The following is a 20,820-nucleotide window of genomic DNA, read 5'->3' on the forward strand; positions in this document are numbered from 1 at the left end:
GGTGAGGTCCTTAATGAGTACTTTAGATCGGTATTTACCAAGGAGAAGGACATGGAGGATAGGGAGATCAGTGCTGAACATGGATATGCTAGGGCACTTTGCAGTAATGCAGGAGATAGTATTAAGGTGGATAAGTCCCTAGTGCCTGATGGGATATACCCTAAGTTGTTGAGACTGGCAAAAGAAGAGATTGATGGGTCCTTGACCAATACCTTTGTGTGCACTCCAGCTGCAGGCGAGACCCCAGAGGACTGGTGAGTAGTTAATGTTCTTCCACTATTCAAGCAGGGATAATCCTGGGAACTACAGACGAAGGGTCTCCGCCTGAAACGTCGACTGTACCTCTTCCTAGAGATGCTGCCTGGCCTGCTGCGTTCACCAGCAACTTTGATGTGTGTAACCATAGACCAGTGAGGCTTTGTCAATGATAGTGGAGTTACTGGAGAGAATTCTTAGGGATAAGATTTACGAGCATTTGGAAAACCGTGGCCTAATTAGGGAGAGCCAGCATGGCTTTGTATGGAGCAAGTTGTGTCTTCCTAACTTGATGTAATTTTTTGACGAGATGATGAAGGTGGTTAAAGTTCCCATTGTTCACCGATTAAAGCGACAAGGGAGATTGAAGAATTGAAGCGAGTGCAAAGGGTAAGTGGTGACTGCCTGTCTTTTGATCGGAGAGGGAAAGGCTGCGCCCAGGCCCGGAGAGTATTGTCCAGGTTTTTTTCTGTGTTTTGGATTTGGAGTTTGGACTACAGACTCTATTTTTCAGTCTTACAGTTTTTATATTCTGTATTTTTTTTTGCCTGATCTCGGTTTCGTTTTTGTGGGGGGGGGGGGAGGAAGATTTGAGGATCTATGTGTCTGATCAGTTTTATTTTTTTTTGTGCAGGAGGGGGGATTTGGGGGTCAATGTGCCTGATCCATTTTACTTGTTTTTTGTGTAGGAGGGGGGATATGATGGTTGATGAACCTGATCATTTTTGTTCATTGCTTTTTTTAGCGGGGAGCTGGGATTTGGGGGTTGATGAATGTGCTGCTTTTCTTTCCTTTTTCTTTCTTGGTTTCATGGCTACCCAGTAAATTGAAGAATTTCAGAGTTGTATACTTTGATAATAAACAAACCATTGAAGGTAGAGCTGTGGATGTTATACACATTGATTTTAGTAAAGCATTTGACAAGGTTTCTCATGGGAGACTCGTCTGGAAGATTAAGATGCATGGTGAATAGGTCATTTAAGTTCAGAACTGGTTTACCCATAGAAGACAGAGGGTAATGGCTACAGTGTTTATTCTAACTGGAGGTTTATGATTAGTGTTGTTCTGCAAGGATCTGTACTAGGATCTCTGCTGTTTGTCATACATATACTGTAAATGATCTGGATAAAAATACTAATGACTGGGTAGTAAGTCTGCAGATGATACAATCATTAGTGTTGTTCTGGACAGTGTAGAAGACCAGCAAAGAATACAATGGGATATAGATCAGTTGCAGATATGGGTGGAGAAACAGAGCTAACCTGCCCAAATATGAAGTGTTGCACCTGGTAGGTGAAATACAAAGAGACAGTATAGTGTTAAGGGCAAGATCCTTAATAGTGTTGATGAACAGAGAGATTTTGGGGGTCCAAGTTCATAGCTTCCTGAAAGAGGCTACACAGGTTGATAGGGTGGTTAAGAAGGCATATGGCATGCTTGCCTGTATTAGTTGAGGCACTGAGTTTAAAAGTCAGGAAGTTATGTTGCAGCTTTATAAAACTCTAGTTAGGCCACATTTGGAGTATTGCATGCAGTTCTGGTCTCTGTAGTTACAGGAAGTATGTTGAGGCTTTGGAGAGGATGCAGAAGAGATTTACTAGGATGTTGTCTGTATTAGCGGACTTGTGCTAGAATGAGAGATTTGACAAACTTGTGTTGTTTTTTTCTGGAGCAGTGGAGGCTAATGGGCGATCTGATAGGGGTTTATCAGCTGAAGGGCATAACTAGAGTAGACAGACAGTATCTTTTCTCCAAGGGTGAAATATCTAATACCAGACGGCATGCGTTTAAGGTGGATGCCTGGAATGCACTGCCTGGGATGGTGTTAAAGGCAGAAACATTAGAGATTTTTAAGATTCTTTTAGATAGGCACATGAATGTGAGGACAATAGAAGGATATGAACATTATGTAAGATTAGTTTAGTTAGCCATTTGATTACTAATTTAATAAGTTCAGCAAAACATTGTGGAACCAAAAGGCCTATTCCTGTGCTGTGCTGTTCTATGTTCTAAGTCCCATGTCCTTAACTTCCCCTGTGGTACTGCAATTTTTCTTTTTCATGTACACATCCAAATCATGGCTGAAACTGCATTCATCACACCTTCATAAATTGTGCTTCAGATTCTAACACCGCATAACATTAAGTAATCATTACTTTGCCTCTGACCCTGCAGGAAATTATACCTTTGATCATTAGTTCTCCTGGTTGTTAATCCTGCTACATCTAAAAGTCATCATTGTCATCTCTTTTCTAACAATTTAACTCATCTAACAATTTTCCTATATTCATTCAAGAGACATGGGCTTCACAGGCTGAGCCAGCATTTAATTGCCCATTCATAATGCCCTTGAGTAGTCTCCTTGAAAAGATGCAAACCTTTAGGTGTAGCCCCAGTGTTGTTAGGGAGGGGGCTCCAGGATTTTCAGCCAGTGATGGAGAAGTAGCAGTGATTTATTTCCAGGTCACGATTGGGTAGAGCTGGGAGTGCAGCTTTTAAGTGGTTCCTGTGATTTGTTGTTCGAGTTGATAGACATCATGGATTTGGAAGGTGTCTGTCCAAGGAGTTTTAGTGCATCCTACTACAAACTGCTGTTACTGTGCCTCTGTGGTGGAGTGAGTGAATGGCTGTGGATGAGGTGCCTATCATGTGGGCCGCTATGTCCTGTACAGTGTTGAGCTTCATGATTTTTGTTGAAGCTACACACATCCAGGCAAGTAGTGAATACTCAATCACAGTTCTCATCTGTTCCCCCATTCCTCATCATCCTTATCAATTGTGGTGTTCAAATTTCATCAGAGAACTGTATTGAGTAAATAAATTAGAAAATACATGGAAGTCCATTAATTCCCCAAGAAATGCATTGGATATCACAACTGAGTTTCCGTAATGACAACCAATACCAACTGATTGATAAATATATAAAAGCCAACCATTCGGAAGACACCCCACAAGTGAACAGTGCACTGACAATGTCTCCTCATATGGTGACAAAACATTTGCAAATGGATTGCCAAGCTCAGAGAACAACTCAATCCAACCATCAACCACCAGAGCTACACATTTTCCAAGTTATTTCCAGCATTGGACTGCTTATTTTTTTAAAACTTGTGCTAAGGTTTTGCATGATGCATGCAAAAGAGTTAAGTAACAAATACACCCCAAAAGATCAGCTCTAGTTATCACATGTATCTCAAAACTTCAAAACATACAGTGAAATGTATTGTTTGCAACCATGTCCAACACCCTCTGAGGCTGTGCTGGGGACAGCCCATAAGTGTTGCCACACTTCTGGCACCAACAGAGCACACCTACAACTTACTATCCCTAACTTCTACATCTTTGGAATTTGAGAGGAAACCAGAACACCCAGAGGAATCCCACATAATCACAGGGAAAATATACAAACTCCTTACAAAAAGCAGCAGGAATTGAACCCCAATCTTACAGCTGGCGCTGTAAAGCATTGCTCTAACCACTATGCTACCGCACATACAAATACACTTCACACAAGTGACTGGAACACTAATTTAACATGTAAAGCATGTTCTTTGCTGTTCAGCCCGAACCTCAACATGTACATAATATTTTACAGTAGGGCATCCTGGAATTCACATCTAAAGGCACAAGTAATGTCAGAAGTACCTGTGACTTCACTAAATCTTATCTTAGCAGGTTCAGACTTTATTGCTGGATTGGACACAGATGGAGTGTCAGACACTGGAAGCTTATAGCCTGACAGCAAGGTGACCAAATTAGGAGCTTGAGAAGATGATATTGTACTGTCTGAGGAGATACAAAGATATCAGGAATTTTTAATCTCTTATGAAAATAAGTCCCTTAGCTTCAACAACGAGCACACTTTTATTAGTGGATGCAATGCAGTATAAATTTAAATTAATATTTCATTTTCATTATTAACGTAAAATGAATACCCATATAAATATAAATTGAGCACAATTTTTCCATAAAACAAACTGTAACATAGTAACAAATTCATTCATTACAGAAAATGTTTTATTTAAGAGAAACGTGACACTAGACAGTCCATGCAGCAACATTGCTTCCATAACCTAAAAGCCAATTGTAATCTATTAAGCTTTGCTGCAGACTAGCTGTAATAAAATGACACACAAGTTCCAGCCAAGCACAATCTATAAACTTTTAAGAAAAGGACAATGAATACAACAGAACAAAGTAAAATGAATCAAGTTTTCATGAATGCAATGGATTGTTCATTTCATATAAACTGGAATGAATGGATGTCATGCAAGACAGTGACAGAACGTACACATCCTCCATGCAGACTGACTGAACACTACAATATTGTGGCATGGCGTCTACAGCACGTGTCTCCACTTTCACGCACTTGAGCTGGATTCCAACATGCAACTGTCATTTACCTCATCCACAAGTTCAGACACAAATATTGTCAGAAGTACCTGTAACTTCAGTAACCCGTATTTTAGTTGTTACTGATTCGGGGATCATATTGAACACATTAGGAGGGTCAATGTCTTGTGGCTTAGAGCCTGAAATTGTTCTGAACATGCTAGGAGTGTCAGTGGTTGGCTCCTTGTGGCCTGAGGGATAAGAAAGAAGTCAGACACAAAATACTTAATCTTCCACTAAAATAATATGTGTTATTTTGATAAAGATTATTTGATTCCTCAAAGTCATTAGAATATAAGGTAAAACAATGGGTCATTTCTTCATTATAAAAGTAAACATATTCAAATGTAACCATATATTGTGAAATCGTAAATACTTCTCTTTCGTTACTAGACAATGAACAACACAATGAGATAATTTAGTAATTAGTAAATAGTATATCTCAAAATGCATCCAATATGACAGATATGACAACAGATAATCCATACAAAAACACTTTCACTACATCAAGATTAATTATCAATCAGTAAACTTATTAGACTATAGAATATGGAATTGTCAGCACAGTATTTTCCTTAGGCCCAGAATGTTTTGCCAGCCTTTTAAACTACTCCATGATCAAGCTAACTCTTCCTTCCTACATAGCCCATACCCCTTCATTTTTTTCCATCTGTGTGCCTATCTAAGAGACACTTAAATGCCCCTAATATATCAACCTTAATCTCAACCTCTGGCAGTGTACTCCAGACACTTACTCCTCTCTTTGTAAAAAACATATCTCTGAAGTCTCTATTAAACCTTCCACACTCATCTTAAAAGTATGTCCTCTTGCACTAGTTATTTCCACCCAGGAAAAAAGGCACTGGCTGCCCACTCTATCTATGCCCCTTATACTATCTTACCTGCCTCTATCAAGTCACCTCTCATCCTCCTTTGCTCCAAATAGGAAAGCTGTAGCTCACTCATTTCTTTTCCCCTCACAAGACATGTTCTCTAATCCAGGCATCATTCTGGTAAATATCATCTGCACCCTCTCTAATTCTTACACATTCTTCCTTTAATGTGGTGATCAGAGTTAAACACAATACTCCATGGGTGATTTAACCAGTTTTATAGAGCCACAACATTACTTCATGGCTCTTGAACTCAATCCCTCAACTAATGAAGGCTTTCTTTACCACCCTATCAACCTGTGCAGCAACTTAGAGGGATTTATGGACTCGGACCCCACGATTCCTCTGTTCCTCTAACTACTCAGAATCCAGTCATTAACTTTGTATTCTGCCTTCAAGTTTGACTTTCCAAAGTGTTTCACTTCACATTTTTCTGGTTTGAACACCATCTGACACTTGTCAGCTCAGCTCTGCACCTGCTACAACCTACATCAACATTCTACACTATACACAATACTGTCAACCTCTTGTCATCTGCAAACTTACTAACCTGCTCTTCTACTTCCTTATCCAAGTCATTTATAAAAATCACAAAGTGTAGGGGTGCCAGAGCAAATCCCAGTGGAACACCACCAGTCATGGACCTCCAGGCAGAAAATTCTCCATTTGCTACCACCCTCCGCCTTCTGTGGACTAGCAAATTACAAATCCATGCAACCAAGTTTCTCTGGATTTCATGCCTCCCAATTTACTGGATGAACCTACCATGGGGGACCTTGTCAAACACCTTACTAAAATCCACCATTGTACCTTTATAACTTTGTTTTGTCACTTCTTCAATAAAGTCAATCAGGCTCATGAGATGTAACCTGCCCCACACAAAGCCATGCTGATTATCCCTAATCAGACAATGCCTTTCCAAATGCTCATAAATCTTGTCCCTAAGAATCTTCTCCATTAGTTTGTCCACCACTGATGTAAGGCTCACTAGTCCATAATTCCCAGGATTATCCCCATTACCTTTCTTGAACAAAGATACAATATTGGCCATCCTCTAGTCCTTTAGTACTACACCTACGGCCAGTCCAGACATAAAGATCATTCTCAAAGCCTCAGCAACCTCTTCCATCACTTCCCATGGTAACATGGGGTACATCCATCTGGCTCTGTGGACATATCTTTCCTAATGTTTCTCAAAAACTTCAACACTACCTTTTTCTTAACCTCAACATGTTCCGTCACATTAGTCTGTTCAGTGCTGGCCTCACATAAGTTAAGATCCCTCTCCCTGGTAAGCACTGTAGCAAAGTATTTGTTAAGGATCTTCCCATCTCCTCCAACACCAGGCACATGTTTCCCCCTTTATGCCTGAAATGTACTACGCTCACTCTGGTCTTCGTGCTGTTTTTCATGTATGTATTGAATGCCTTGGAGGTTTCCTTAATCCTACTTGCCAAAACCTCATGTTCTCTTCTACCTCTCCAAAATCCCTTCTTAAGATCCTTCCTGACTACTTTATAACTCTCAACAGCCCTATCTGACACTTGCTTCCTAAACCTTAAGTGTTCATTCCTCCTTTTCTTGACTAAAAGTTGCACTTCTCATCAACCATGGTTCCTTCACCCTACCATCTTTTCCCTCTCTTAATGGGACAAACCCATCCACAACCCCATGCAAGTGCTCCCTAAGCAACCTCCACATTTCCCCTGAGATCATCCACTCACCACTTGCACTCACAAGTTTCTGACCCTACTCTCATACACGGCTCTGCTAAAGGATGGAAATATGTCTCTATCTCTGAAATGCTCAGCCACTGAGAGATCTATAATAGACCATCAGACATAGGAGTAAAATTAGGCCAACTGGCCCATTGAGTTTGCTCCACCATTGAATCATGGCTGATACTTTTTTTCTACCTTCTCCTCAACCCCAGTTCCCGGCTTTCTCCTATAACCTTTGATGCCATGTCCAATCAAGAACCTATCAATCTCTGCCTTAAATAAACCCAAAGGCCTGGCCTCCATAGATGCATGTGGCAACAAATCCCACAAATTCACCATCCTTTAGCTAGAGAAATTTCTCTGCACCTCTGTTTTGAAAGGGCACCCCTCTATCCTGAGGCTGTGCCCTCTTGTCCTACACTCTCTCACCATGGGAAACATCCTTTCCACATCTACTCTGTCTAGGCCTTTCAACATTCGAAAGGTTTCCATAATCTGACCATGTTCATTACCCAGTACCAGATCCAGTGTGCCCCTTCCTCTAGTTCTCTCCCCTCTACTAGTTCTTTAGTTATAAAAGTATTAAATGGATTGAGGTCTAACTATGAATTGCACAACTAATTATACTTTTCCTTATAGAACAGTGATGCAAAATGTATTCATTAATTATTTTGACATTATGATTCATATACAAGTTCTGCAACAACAAGTAATCTACGTGTCAATGCTTCATCACATCAAACCCAACCATTATTCAAAGAACTTCACAACAATAATCATAATAGCCTGACACTGTGCAGACAAGAATTTTCTCTAAACCTAATGAAAACGATAAGCAGAATGCTTATTTAAATTTAAATTCCTGGAACAATGCAGTGGATTGCTCATTTCACAAAATTGGCATTGTATACTATATCCAACACAAAACATTTGCTTGCACACCCAGCTACATACAAAAGTCAAAGTGTCTACAGCACATGTCCCAACTTTCACAGAATTCAGCACACGCTTTCCTTATAACTTCACTGAAATTTATAACTTCAGTGTCTCTTACCTCGACACAATCAAATTGTGCATTTGAATTCAACTTGTATGGAGAGTCAATCAAAGGCCACTTAAAACCTGACAGTAGGAATCCGAGAGATTGCATAATTTTGTCTGATATAAATGTTTTAATCTCTTATGAAAATAACACAGGATACACTGAAGTATACATTTGCACTACGTTAACTCTGCCTCTCGATATATTTGTCTTCAGATCTGCTGAAAACATTATATTGTTTCCTATTTCAGAATAAGTTTTTTTAACTGTAATGTTAAATATCTTCCTACCCACTCATAACTTTGTATTCAGTGAGCCAGATCATGAAGAATGCAATGCTTAATTCCAGGAAATTTCAACAGACTGTTCATTTCACAAGATTATTTCAATTTACTAAACATGTTGCATGCAAGATCCATTCGGGCTCAAAAATACATCTCTCACAAAAGCAATGATTTTTGATTAACTGTAAATATGAAATGAAGCTTTGACAGCAAATTTCTTATTATTCTCATTATTTAGCACCAAGAGAGAAACATTGTCAGTAGTAATTTCAAGATGTTCAGGTTGTGTAAATGGATTGAACATGTATAAAGAGACAAGGGCTGGCAGTTGATCTCCTGATATGAATGTAATCACTTTCGGAGTGTGAGAACTTGAAATGACATGCACTGATTGGAATAAGAAGGAAGTAAAAAAACAAAATTCATGAGCTCTCATGGACAAAACACACCTATTAAACATGAATATAACTGATGAATAATTCAATTATATTAATGGATATCATTAGACTGTAGTATTATCGTCGTATAAAATCCTTTTCCATTACAATAACAATAAATGGCTCTCAATTATGTACAACCTTACATTCAAATAATACAAAGCAATCCATGATTTAAGTAAATGCTAACTTCAATATAACTCCAAACATTGTAAGTAAAAGTTATGATAACATACATTCCATTCAACAACATTATGTAAAAGTCAATTACAATCTGGCCTACACTTACACAGGCTGATATACAGTTTACAGCTATGCACAATCCAAAAGAATTAATACCAAATAATTAAACAGAAGAGAAACGCTTGAATTCCATTTGATTTGGAGAATAGATTCCATGATTCATCAAGTATACCTCACACACAAGGCAACCAACATAAAATTCCATATGCTAGTAATATTTACTTCATTTCCAAGTTGCGAACAAAACTGAAATATTGTCAAAGGATGCGAGGCTTCTATAAATTGAATGGTGGTACTTCAGTTTCTGGAACTAGTATTGTCAGTGGCTTGCTGCTTACAGCTTGAAATTAATATGTACGCATTGGGAGTGTCAGAGGTTACCTTTATATGACTTAAAGGATTAGGAGAGAATTCAGATTCAATATTCTGATTTTTTTCATTTAAATACAATCATAGGCACTCCACATGGCATCAGTTTCTATCATATCTAGGACAATTAACACAATGTGCTTTCTAACAATATAGCCATAATTAGTCAACAGAGCCAAGCAGACCACAGTTTTTATGAGATATGAAAATTGAAACAATCGCAAATAATCCAACAAGCAGATCAAAATATTGCAACACTCACAACACGCTGGAGGAACTCAGCAGGTCAGGCAGCATCCGTGGAAAAGATCGGTCGACATTTCGGGCCGGAACCCTTTGTCAGGACTGTAGAGGGAAGGGGCAGAGGCCCTATAAAGAAGGTGGGGGGAACCTACCAGCCTTCTCCTTCCCACCCTCCCCCCACCTTCTTTATAGGGCCTCTGCCCCTTCCCTCTACAGTCCTGATGAAGGGTTCCGGCCCGAAACGTCGACCGATCTTTTCCATGGATGTTGTCCGACCTGCTGAGTTCCTCCAGCGTGTTGTGAGTGTTGCTTTGATCCCAGCATCTGCAGATTATGTTGTGTTTAAGATTAAAATATTGAATTTCAAGATCTATGCAGAGAATTGTTAATGTCATTAATTCGTACCAAGTTACATAATTAAACCACACAATTATTGTAAATCACAACACCAAGACACAAACATTAGTACCTGTAGCTTCAGTTTCTCTTATCTTAACAGATTCCGTTTCTGGGATTGGATAGGTCACATTAGGGGTGTCAGTAACTGGAAGTTCATGGTCTGCCGTTAAAGTGGACATATTATTTATGTCAGAGATTGGCACCTCATATTCTGAGGGGATAAGAAGGAAGCAATATAAAATTCTTAATCTCATATTAAGTTAACACACAAGTTCCCTTGATTACTACTGAATAACAAAACAATGTAGCAAATGTAGTAAGAGGGCCTTATTTGATTAGATTTAATCGAATAAAATATAAACATTAATAATAGTTTTCATTCAATAGACTATGTACAAGATAACACTAACTGAATAATAGTTAAAAAGTGAAAAAAATTAACAATTATTTATAAAGACTAATGAAGCTTAATAACAATGAATTGAGCTAATCACCCAGGTGCTTCCTCTTAATGCAAACTTTCTACCCCATATTGGCCAACTACATTTACACAATGCACTCCCCACCCACTTGCTGTAGTCTAGCTAGAAAAAGGATGGTCATGAAAGACAATGACAGCAGCTTTTGACCTTGATGGCTCTACTGGTCAGTTTACTATGTTGATGCTGTATGCCACATGGTAAGTCATGGCAAGAGTCCTTCTCCAAGTTAAAGACTGGAAAGCAGCAGCAACTTCCATACAAGGTCTTTTTTATCCTCACAAAGGCATATAGTTTCGAATTATGGAAAAATCTCTCTTAAATCTAGCTGTCTAAATGACAGTTGGGGCTTGTCAGCCTTGGATGGCAGGCTGCCTAGGAGAAGGAAAATTGATTTTAAACCTTCGCTGCCTTGTGGCCATACCCACCCATGGGAAAGGCTTTGCGAGTAAACCCTGAGGAAGGAATCGGAAGCCGGGGTGCCTAAGGCAGTTTGATGTTGTTTACAACTTCACTCTACAACCTCTGCAACAACACCGGTGCCGAGCTGTGTCGGCGCTTGCCCTTCCCTTGGACTACATCAGTGATGTGAGAGGGGGAACCCGCTGCACGAGCAACAGCCGGTTCTTCAAATCTTCCCGCCCAGGCTTGCCCCCTGGAGAGGACACAGTCCACCAGAGGCGCAAATACATGATCCCCTGGGATCGATGGCTGCTTTCTACTACTAATGAAATTCATTAGTATTCGATGCCTGCAACACAAAAAGACGTGAGCTATTGATCATAAGCACAACCTCTGTGTACTCCAAAGACAAGCAAGCTGTTATCATTCCAAACTCCTCGCTGTCTTCTTAACCACAATACCACAGCTCATTGCTAATGCTTTTAACTACAATGGGGTTAATTACAGAAGAGCGCAAAGCTGTTCAACCTTCATGATCTATATCAACAACAAGTATTACCTCAGCTTCAGTCATCAACTTAGAGTATGCAGATGGTACTTGTATGTGCAACCGTAAGCTCCAAGACTCTGCTGGCTATACTGGAATGTATGAAAGAATGGGCTTTGTGCTAATCATGGGAAGATAGTTCACTAATCTGTCATTGATAATCTAGGTTCATGGAAAACTTTGAAAATCATGGATTACCTTCTACATCTTAGCAGCCACCTCTAACTAACAGCGTTGTTGAAAACAACAACAACAGCTTCCTGTGCAGCAGATAAAAGATTTTTAATGACCAAAACCAGCACCATGCTCACAGTCAACTGAGTAGCAGTGATTCCCAGCTTCCTCTGTTAGTCTAGAGACATGAACAGCCATCAGTAGACATCTCAGTACACAGAAGAAATACCACAACACTGCACACACACAATCCTTACTGGCCACACCAGGAAGAACCATCCAAGCTCAATATCTTGCTCAATCAGCACTTAGATGAGTTATATCAACCAAATGCCTGACCTAGAATAGAAGAAAATTTCCAGGAGGATAGAGAAAATTCTTCAAAGAAATTCTCAAAATCTTCATATGAAATTGAAACTCCCTCAGCAAAGCATGGAAATCCCTAGCTTATGATCTACTTGGGCCAGTCACAAGCAGAAGAAGGAATGTAGAGTGCCCCAGACTACCCAGTCACTTGCCCTGTCAAGCTCCACCTGCCTCCAGAGTTTGCAATTTACACCATAGAACGTTCAGCCAATGCAGAAGCATTGATCTCAAAGGGAAACCTAAGAAGCACTAGCAGTCTGCTCACAAGTAGGAAGGAGCAAAACACTGATTGGAGAATACAGAGTTAAAATTCTGAACCAATTGTGAAAAAAAATTCTGAATTGTATTGATGGACTTGCTTGCCTAATGTGACATTCTTAGAAAACTGTTTCTAAATTGATTTAATTCATTCTTTACAAGATTAAAAATATTCCAAACTAAAAACCAATTAGGCACTTCATAAAATCATGAGCCATGTCCAGTCAGCAAGTTAATTGATAAAATATTATTTAAAATAATATAAAATATAAAAAGATACTCCAAAGAAAAATAAATCTACATATCAAGTATTTCTCATTCAAGATGCAAAATGATACAGTCAAAACTAGTTGTTAGATGTTTTAGACCTAGCACAAAGACATGAAGTGGATTGTCTGATCAAAGGACACAAATGCAGGTCATTAAAATGATGAATAATGATAAATGCTTATACCATCAATAATACAATGAATTCCTTTTCCCACTACACAATTTGCAATGACAATGAATGTATACGTGCAAGACAGTAAAGTACAAAGATGCATTACAAACAACACAATGATCAAGTTTGGCATAATATCTATGTGGCCCAAGTCTTTGTCACCATGTAGGCCTGAACACACACTTTTAATTATTTGGTCCATGCCTGAGTTTACAGCAGGAATGTACCTCCTATATTAATTAGGAGTGCCAAAGCTTGACACCTCAGTCTGCAGGTTACAGGAAGGAAGCCAAATAAAATTTCAGAAATTCCCACGAAATAATCCCCAGCATTTTAATAAATAGGAATGCACCACTGCTGATCGTTACACGGTAACTATATTGTATATTGTGGCAATGGTCTTGCTCATTTGCTATTAGAAATTTCAACATTAACCATCAATTGTTCACTCAGAATATTACAATATTAATTATATACAGCATTTTCTATCACTATTCAAATCAATTTATTCAAAATGAATGAATGCAGCAGTTATTTTCCACTATAGAAAAGCTAATTAAGATTCAATAAACATCACAATGTGAACTTGATGAAATAACAAAAAAAAGACAAAGGAACCAGTTAATGAAATGAAATATATGTCTTATCATGTTTACTTGCCCTGGATTGTTCAAGTAATATCCAAACTTTCCAATAAAATACTAGCAGTTCTGAGTGGAACTACAGAATTGCTAAGGTCAGGAATATTCAGGACTACTATACAGATATGGAAATTGTGAGCTTAGAGCCACAGGGTCATAGATACATCAACAGCACAGAACTGAGAGTGGATACGAACTACGTTTGGCCAGCTTAAGCACTGATTAGAATTAATTGTTATTGCTAAGTACAATTAATAATCTTCCCTTGGGAGAATGCGGATGTAGAAATATACTTATCCATTTTTTTTGGCCAATGAAATAAATGGCAACAACTGAAACAAAATTTTTTATAGTTTAAATTCCCAACACTTTAATGATGAGAACGAACACTGGGATTACAAGTGTAAAGGCCAAAGAACACAGGTGCAGAGATCGGGTCTGCACATCTGCATGTTAGAATGGACCTGCCTTCCTAAGACAAGTTGCCAGAAACAAAATCAACCAATGAAATAACAATTATAATGATATGATTTCCTGCTATTACATTCTTCTGAGCCATACCAGAAAACATCTGCAACATCTGGTAGTGTGCATTTTGTACTGTATCATTGATGCAATGACTACCACATTCTACAGATAAGCATCTAAATATTTATTTTTTCTATAGAAAAATGGCATCGACTACAAGGAACACAAAGCTTCCACGAGAATGTAAATATATTTTTGAAGAAAAGCGTTCTTCGGAAAATCAGTGATATTTCAGGGTTCTTTTTAACTTCTATGGTACTAATGATGTAAAAGAATTGGCATTCAATTGATCAAACATGGGCAAATGGGGCTAACTTAGATGGGCATCTCAGATGGCATGAGTGAGTTGGGTCAAAGGACCTGTTCCATGGTGCATGGCTCTATGACTCCAATGTACATGGTACTTCTAACCAGAGATAAATCTCCATGCTTTCATGGTGCGGAAATGTGTGCTGTTTGCATTGTTTAGAGAAGAAACCTGCTAAATAATAGTCATTTCCTATCCAAATGAAAAACTCTACAGCACCTGAGCTTGACTCTGTGTGCTGCTGATATTGTTATCATCAAGAAAGTATACTGCAGGACTTGTGCACAATACAAGAGTGAATACTATAGATATTAATCACTTGGAAGAGCAATATAGCATTTGTCGAACATCTAAATTATGTCTAGTCCAGGTAATTTGAGCTCCACCAGAAATACAAGCTAAGATGAGAACAACTCACCCGTCAAATTAACACTGGAAACAGCACATTTCTACCCGAGCTGAAGTCAGTTGCTTTAGCCATTCAAAATGCTTATAGTGAATGACTGGTAGTCTGGAGTGATATACAGCCAGTCTGATGTCAATAGTGTGCAGTGGGGTGGGGGGGGAGGAGTCTTTCTTACTGATCTGCTGTTGAGGTGAGCCTCAATGATGAGTGATAACACTGCTTTATTTTGAATAGAAAATTTACACAGAAATTTGGATATAGGCAAATTTTGATCAAGATATCAAAGTAGAAATTAAAGCAAACAGAGATTGGCGGCAGGAGATAATTAACCAAAGGAACATTGGAGAAATCAACAAAAGCAAATCACAAATAGATTTAAAAATTAAGACACATCTGAATACAAAATATTCTTGGAAAATCACTTACAGAAAGAAATATGGAAACAGTAATAACCTTTCTTAATCTAAAATCTTCAATATAGATTAGGACTTTATTCCTTAGAATGTAGAATACTGAGGGGAGATCTTATAGATAGGGTAAATGCAAGCAGGCTTTTTTCACTGAGGTTTAGTGAGACTACAACTAGAGGTCATGGGTTAAGGGGGAATTTGTTCACTCAGAGAGTGTGGATCGAGCTGCCAGCCCAAGTGGCGGCTGTGGGTTTGGTTTCAACATTGAAGAGAAATTTGGATAGGTATATGGACGAGAAGGGTATAGAGGGCTATGGTCCGGGTGCAGGTTGATGGGACCATGCAGATTAATGGTTTGGCACAGGCTAGATGGGCTGAAGGGCCAGTTCCTGTGTTGCAGTGTCCTATGACTTCTAATATTATAGTATGGCCTTATGGTCAAATATTGTGCATAAATTGTGCATATATCTACAGAACTATTGAAAGAGACCTTCTCCTCTTCAGTGTTTGTAGGAATTTTGAAAGTAGGGTGTTTTCTTCTGTACATTCATCAGCTGACTTTAGATGATGAATATACATTGGCCTGTTTCCAACAACTGGAATGACATTTCCTTCCCTTTCAAAACCATTATTCCCCATCTACCCCAACAAAAACTTGTTTAATTCCATGTCACAGATATGAGCACTTTAATATGCCTCCAAGCCTAACACTTTCCATTTATCATTTTAGAGATTACAGTCTTAGAGAACGCATCGCTATAGTTTATCATAGAGCTTTAAATGTCATAGAATAATTGAGAGATACAGCATGGAAACAAGCCTCAAGCACCCATTTTTACACAAATCCCTCCCAGATCCACTTTTATTTGCCCCACATGCCCATGTCCTCTCCTCCACATTCTGCCATCCATCATCTACAAACTATGGGGAACTTACACTGGTCAATTAACCTACCAACCCACACATTTTGACATGTGGGAGGAAGCTAAAGCACCTAGAGGAAATCCATGAAATTGCAGAACCAAAGTGCAAACTCCACACAGACAGCACCAAAGGTCAAAACTGAACCTGGATTGCTGGGTATAAGAGGCAGCATCCCTACTAACTATGGTACTGTGCTTCAATATCTGGAATGAATCAAAGTGAAAGAAATAAGAAAAGTTTCAGAATCAAGGCACCTAAGTTGGTGACACATTTCTAGACACTATTTTGAACTTCACACGCCTTCTGAATTTTTACGTGAAGCAGTTTGTTGGTCCGGACAACAACTCAACCTTTACTTCTGGGAGGAGAATGGAAGTATCCAAGTTCCAAATTTGCCCTCATCAAATTAAGAAAAATAATATATTTCCTTGCCATATGTAAACTAGTAAAACAGGATTGAATGTGCTCCAAGGTAAAAACAGAAGTTGTTTTGCCCTTCATGGTATTAAGCTAAACTACAGTTGATCCTCTACCTTTGTTATAATATCCTAATAAGGGATAGGTGAATTAACAAGTTACAGATCATGGCAGAATACTGCCAACTGGCCCCGTTACCTCGTGCACACCTGATTTTGAGCTGCCAGATCTGTTCTGACTCATTCATGTCCCAAGGCTTCATATACCGCTCTCCTTTATAGTCCGCAGTTGGCCAAATGTTGTACCACCAGTTAATTGTTCAGAAAAAGACTGTTAATCATATTGTCTGCCAGACTTCTCTCATACTCTCTTTGCACTCCCCTTCTCCAATCCCTCTGATCACAAGAACGTAAGAAATAGAAGTTGTCCAATCAGGATGATATGTCATTCAGTTAGATCACAGATGATTTCGTCCCTTGAGCACCACTTTCTCATGTTGACCCCATGTGCCGTAACATCTAAAATTCTATCAATCTCTGCCAGGAATATACTTAGCAATTGAACTTGCACAACCTGCTTAAAAGACCGACTTCACTGGGCCCACAACTGTTCACGTATATATTTACAATTTGGGTGAGGGGACTTAGTATACCAAATGCTAACTGTCAAAATTATCCTTCTTTAGGTAGGAAACCAGACTTGTGTACAATATTCCAGAAGCAGTCCCACCAGGTTTCTGTACAATGAGAGCAAGAGATCTCTACTTCAGTACTCAAATCTTTGATTCAACCTTTTAAAGGGAAATGGACGCTTAAAATATTGACCGTCTATTCCCCGCCACAGATTCTGGCTGACCCACTGAGTTCCTCCAGCAGTTTACTTTTTTCGGAATCTGCAGTCTTTTGTGTTTATTTTCATCGTAATTTACATTGCCAAATCTGTTTTTAAACTTCTTAAAATTGGATGTCCTCAATTAAATAGCCCTCTTTAACTATTTCCATTGCCGATCTAAATTTATGATCTTTTTACTACATCTTGGAAAAATAGCTAGTAAGAATGAGATAAGTTTCAGAGTCTTCTCGATGTTAAGACATGCCAAGTATCTGTTTTCAAAGAAAAGCTAGGCTCCTCTTGCTGTGTACTTACTAAAATTACCTGCATATGGCTGTTGCACCTCATCATCTGCTTCAGTAGTTGGATTTGATGGATTTGAAGTGATGAAGACTTTAGTTGTGGTGAATGATGAAACCTCAGGATCTAGCACGTGCATTGAAAATAATGAAAACAGAGTTAGGTTTTTTTTATACACAGTGGTGAGTGCGTGGAATGCACTATCAGGTGGGCTGGGAGAGGCAGGTGCATTAGGGATATTTAAGAATGAAAATGACATTTCAGAGAACATTAGAGAGGCACATGGATGAAAGAAAATGGAGGGCTACGTGGGAGGGAAGGATTATATTGATCTTAAAGTAGACTAAAAGGTCAACACAATATTGTGGGCCCGAAGGCCTGTACTGTGCTGTACTGTTCCATGTTCTATAGAGTATGTCTTTGATCGTGAAAATTAGCTTACACTTATCCAAAGATGAAAGATTACACGAAGCTTTGGGAACAGCCAGCAGTGCTTTATCAATCAAAAAATAAGTATCAAGGAAAAAGATCAGCATTTGTGTATTGCTTATACAGTAAAAATAAAAGGCATGTGAACCATCTTAAACTTGGGAATTTATTCTGCCTGAGTTAACTTTCTGTGACTCACATAAATACTTCTTCTAACACCTCCAAATCCAATGCCATGATAGTGAGGAAAAATTAAATATCTTACCACATGATTTAATAATTATACTACTTACCTGACAAAACATCTCCATTAGCAAGACTGGTGCCCTAAATACAAAATCTGCCTCTGGATATATTGTTACTGTAGATTTCACCAGATTCTATAACAGACCACATCTTCCAGAATGTCTAGCTTTTCTCTGAGGAATATTTTGCACACTTGAACAGATGTTTAAAATTTTCTTAAACTTATATTCAAGGATCATTGCCAAGTTTCCATTGATAGATACTCTGGTTCTCCAGATTAACACTTGATACTCAGTGAAAATTTATCCCATGCACCTTGGGGTAGTGTGCAAATGCTTCACATTTGCCAAATATTCATCCCAGACTGCATGGAATACTAAATTTTTAATTCATTTTTTGCTGATGGCTAGCGTAAGTCACCCAACCTTAAATGCCTCATGGTGGTGAGCTGCCTTCTTGAACTACTGTAGTCTTTAGGGGTTCCAGAATTTAAGAAATCAAGAAGCAGTATGATCTTGTGACTGCTTCTCTGTTCACCAATCATCAGGACTGAGCTTTTACCTCAGTGTGCTTTCCTGTACTAAGATTATTTCCGTTGATACCGTTGATATCCAAAGATCTAACAATTACTTCATGCTCATACTCTGCTACTGAACTTCCACAACCCTCTGGCTTGAATATCTCAAAGATTCACTATCCCTTCTTCTCGTCCATTATAAATGGTTGACCCCTTGCTTTGTGTGTTTTTGGTTCTAGCCAATGCATTGAAGGTGAGCATCTTCACGTATTGATTGGTATCTGCCCCGTCAATTTTGTATATTTTAAGAAAATCACACTTCATCATTGTATAGTCTAGGTTATATTGGCACTAACTGTTTAAGATCACCTCACAGTACAACACTCTCATCTGATTTTGACTCAATGACAATAAAGGAATGGTACTATATTTCCAAGCTAGAGAAATTGTGACTCAGAGGAGAACCTGCAGGCATTGGTGTTCCCATGCATCTGCTGCCCTTGGTCCCTAAGCCTCCCAGACTTAAAACTGACAGGTCAGGTGCAAAGGATATCTGGACCCTCTCTTCTACTGAATTAAGAGATGTACCATTTCGCCTCTGACTTCCTGTTGACGACTAGGCTGCTTGGAGAATAATTCAGCCTAATACTTTGATTGCAAAATACCAGAAATGAATTGCAGTTTGAAAGGTTTGATTGTGTTTGTCCCATTACTAAAGTAACATCAGATTTGTAAATTTCTCCTTTCCTTTTAATCTGGCACTTTGCCCAAAATTTAGTCACATCCACTTTGGAAATAATAATGACAACTAAAGATAAGGCCATTGGTCCATTTTTTTTGGTTATTTTGTTCTTTGAAGTCTCTTCATGCTTTCGTCCACTACTTCTTTCACTTTTGAACTATTTGTTTTATGTTCAGCTCTCCCAAATACACTCCTTCATTATCAACATCAGAAGGCAAAATGGTTCCGAATCCTGACAACTCAACGCAATGTTTTAAACTTACTTGTTCATACAGAACACTTTACCAAGCAGTGCCTTTGTGTGATAAGCAAACATAAGAAAACAAAATAAACGAAAGTCAGCTGATCCATCCAATACAATTCTCACTTTATCTCTAAATCATAACTCCCACCTCAGCAGTCATCAGTTCCCATGAGAGGGAAATAACGGGGATGAGTATTTAAAACAATATGGTGTAGTAGTCTCTGAAATTCTTCTCCAGCCAAGATAATACAGATGATGCAAGGTCAACTGAACAATGTTGTATTGACAAAGGTACAGAACAACGCACTGTGCAGGAGCAGCAGAGTACAGTGTAAGGTAACGGTGAACTTCTGAGCAGAAAATAAATTGCACAAAACATCTTCAAAATGTCAACTGTCCATTTCCCTCTACAAATACTGCCCAACTTGCTGAGTTACTCTAACAGCTTGTTTTTTGCCGTCTCTTTTGTCTTCACAAAACATCTCAATTTACTCTACTCCAATACCTGTATATGCCAATGATTAAGAACCAATTATCTGCTAGCCAATAAATTTTCTAAGATTTAGAGTGCTAATTTCTGACTAGGCATTCAGATCTTCTGATTTTCAATCAAAAAAAATGAAACTAACAATAACAATGACACTTACACATATGAGTAAACCAAGAGAATCAAAGCTAATTTACATTTCTCATTGAGAATACCTGTGGATTGTTTTGGTTCCACTGCATCATCATTAGATGATTTTAAAGTGTTGACAGTCGGATTGCTCAAGTATTGTTGCCCAGGTTCTGGAACTTATTCAGAGAATACAAACAATGCATTTTCTTTAATTAACTGGATTTCTTTGCATGGTGTCAAACAGGATAGATGACAAATGTGAAAGTTTACAGCCCACCTAATTGATAGATAAATGCAGAGCAATGGCCAAGCA

General features: G+C 38.6%; 1 protein-coding gene across 2 annotated transcripts in view; it reads right to left on the reverse strand.

The window, feature by feature from the left end:
• LOC134347920 (target of Nesh-SH3) overlaps positions 1–20,820 on the reverse strand; it is a 347,223-nt gene that overhangs the window by 159,146 nt on the left and 167,257 nt on the right. The window contains exons 21-23 of one of the 2 annotated variants that reach the window (XM_063050549.1): positions 17,735–17,836; positions 10,349–10,489; positions 4,698–4,838 (exon numbers count right to left, since the gene is read on the reverse strand). The exons of the other annotated variant lie outside the window; for it this stretch is intronic. Of the exons in view, the coding sequence (XP_062906619.1) occupies positions 4,698–4,838; positions 10,349–10,489; positions 17,735–17,836 (384 nt within the window). The remainder of the gene's footprint in view (positions 1–4,697; positions 4,839–10,348; positions 10,490–17,734; positions 17,837–20,820) is intronic. 2 annotated transcript variants of the gene reach the window in all.

The sequence above is a fragment of the Mobula hypostoma genome, chromosome 6 (genome assembly GCF_963921235.1).
Source record: "Mobula hypostoma chromosome 6, sMobHyp1.1, whole genome shotgun sequence".
Taxonomy (NCBI): Eukaryota; Metazoa; Chordata; class Chondrichthyes; order Myliobatiformes; family Myliobatidae; genus Mobula; species Mobula hypostoma.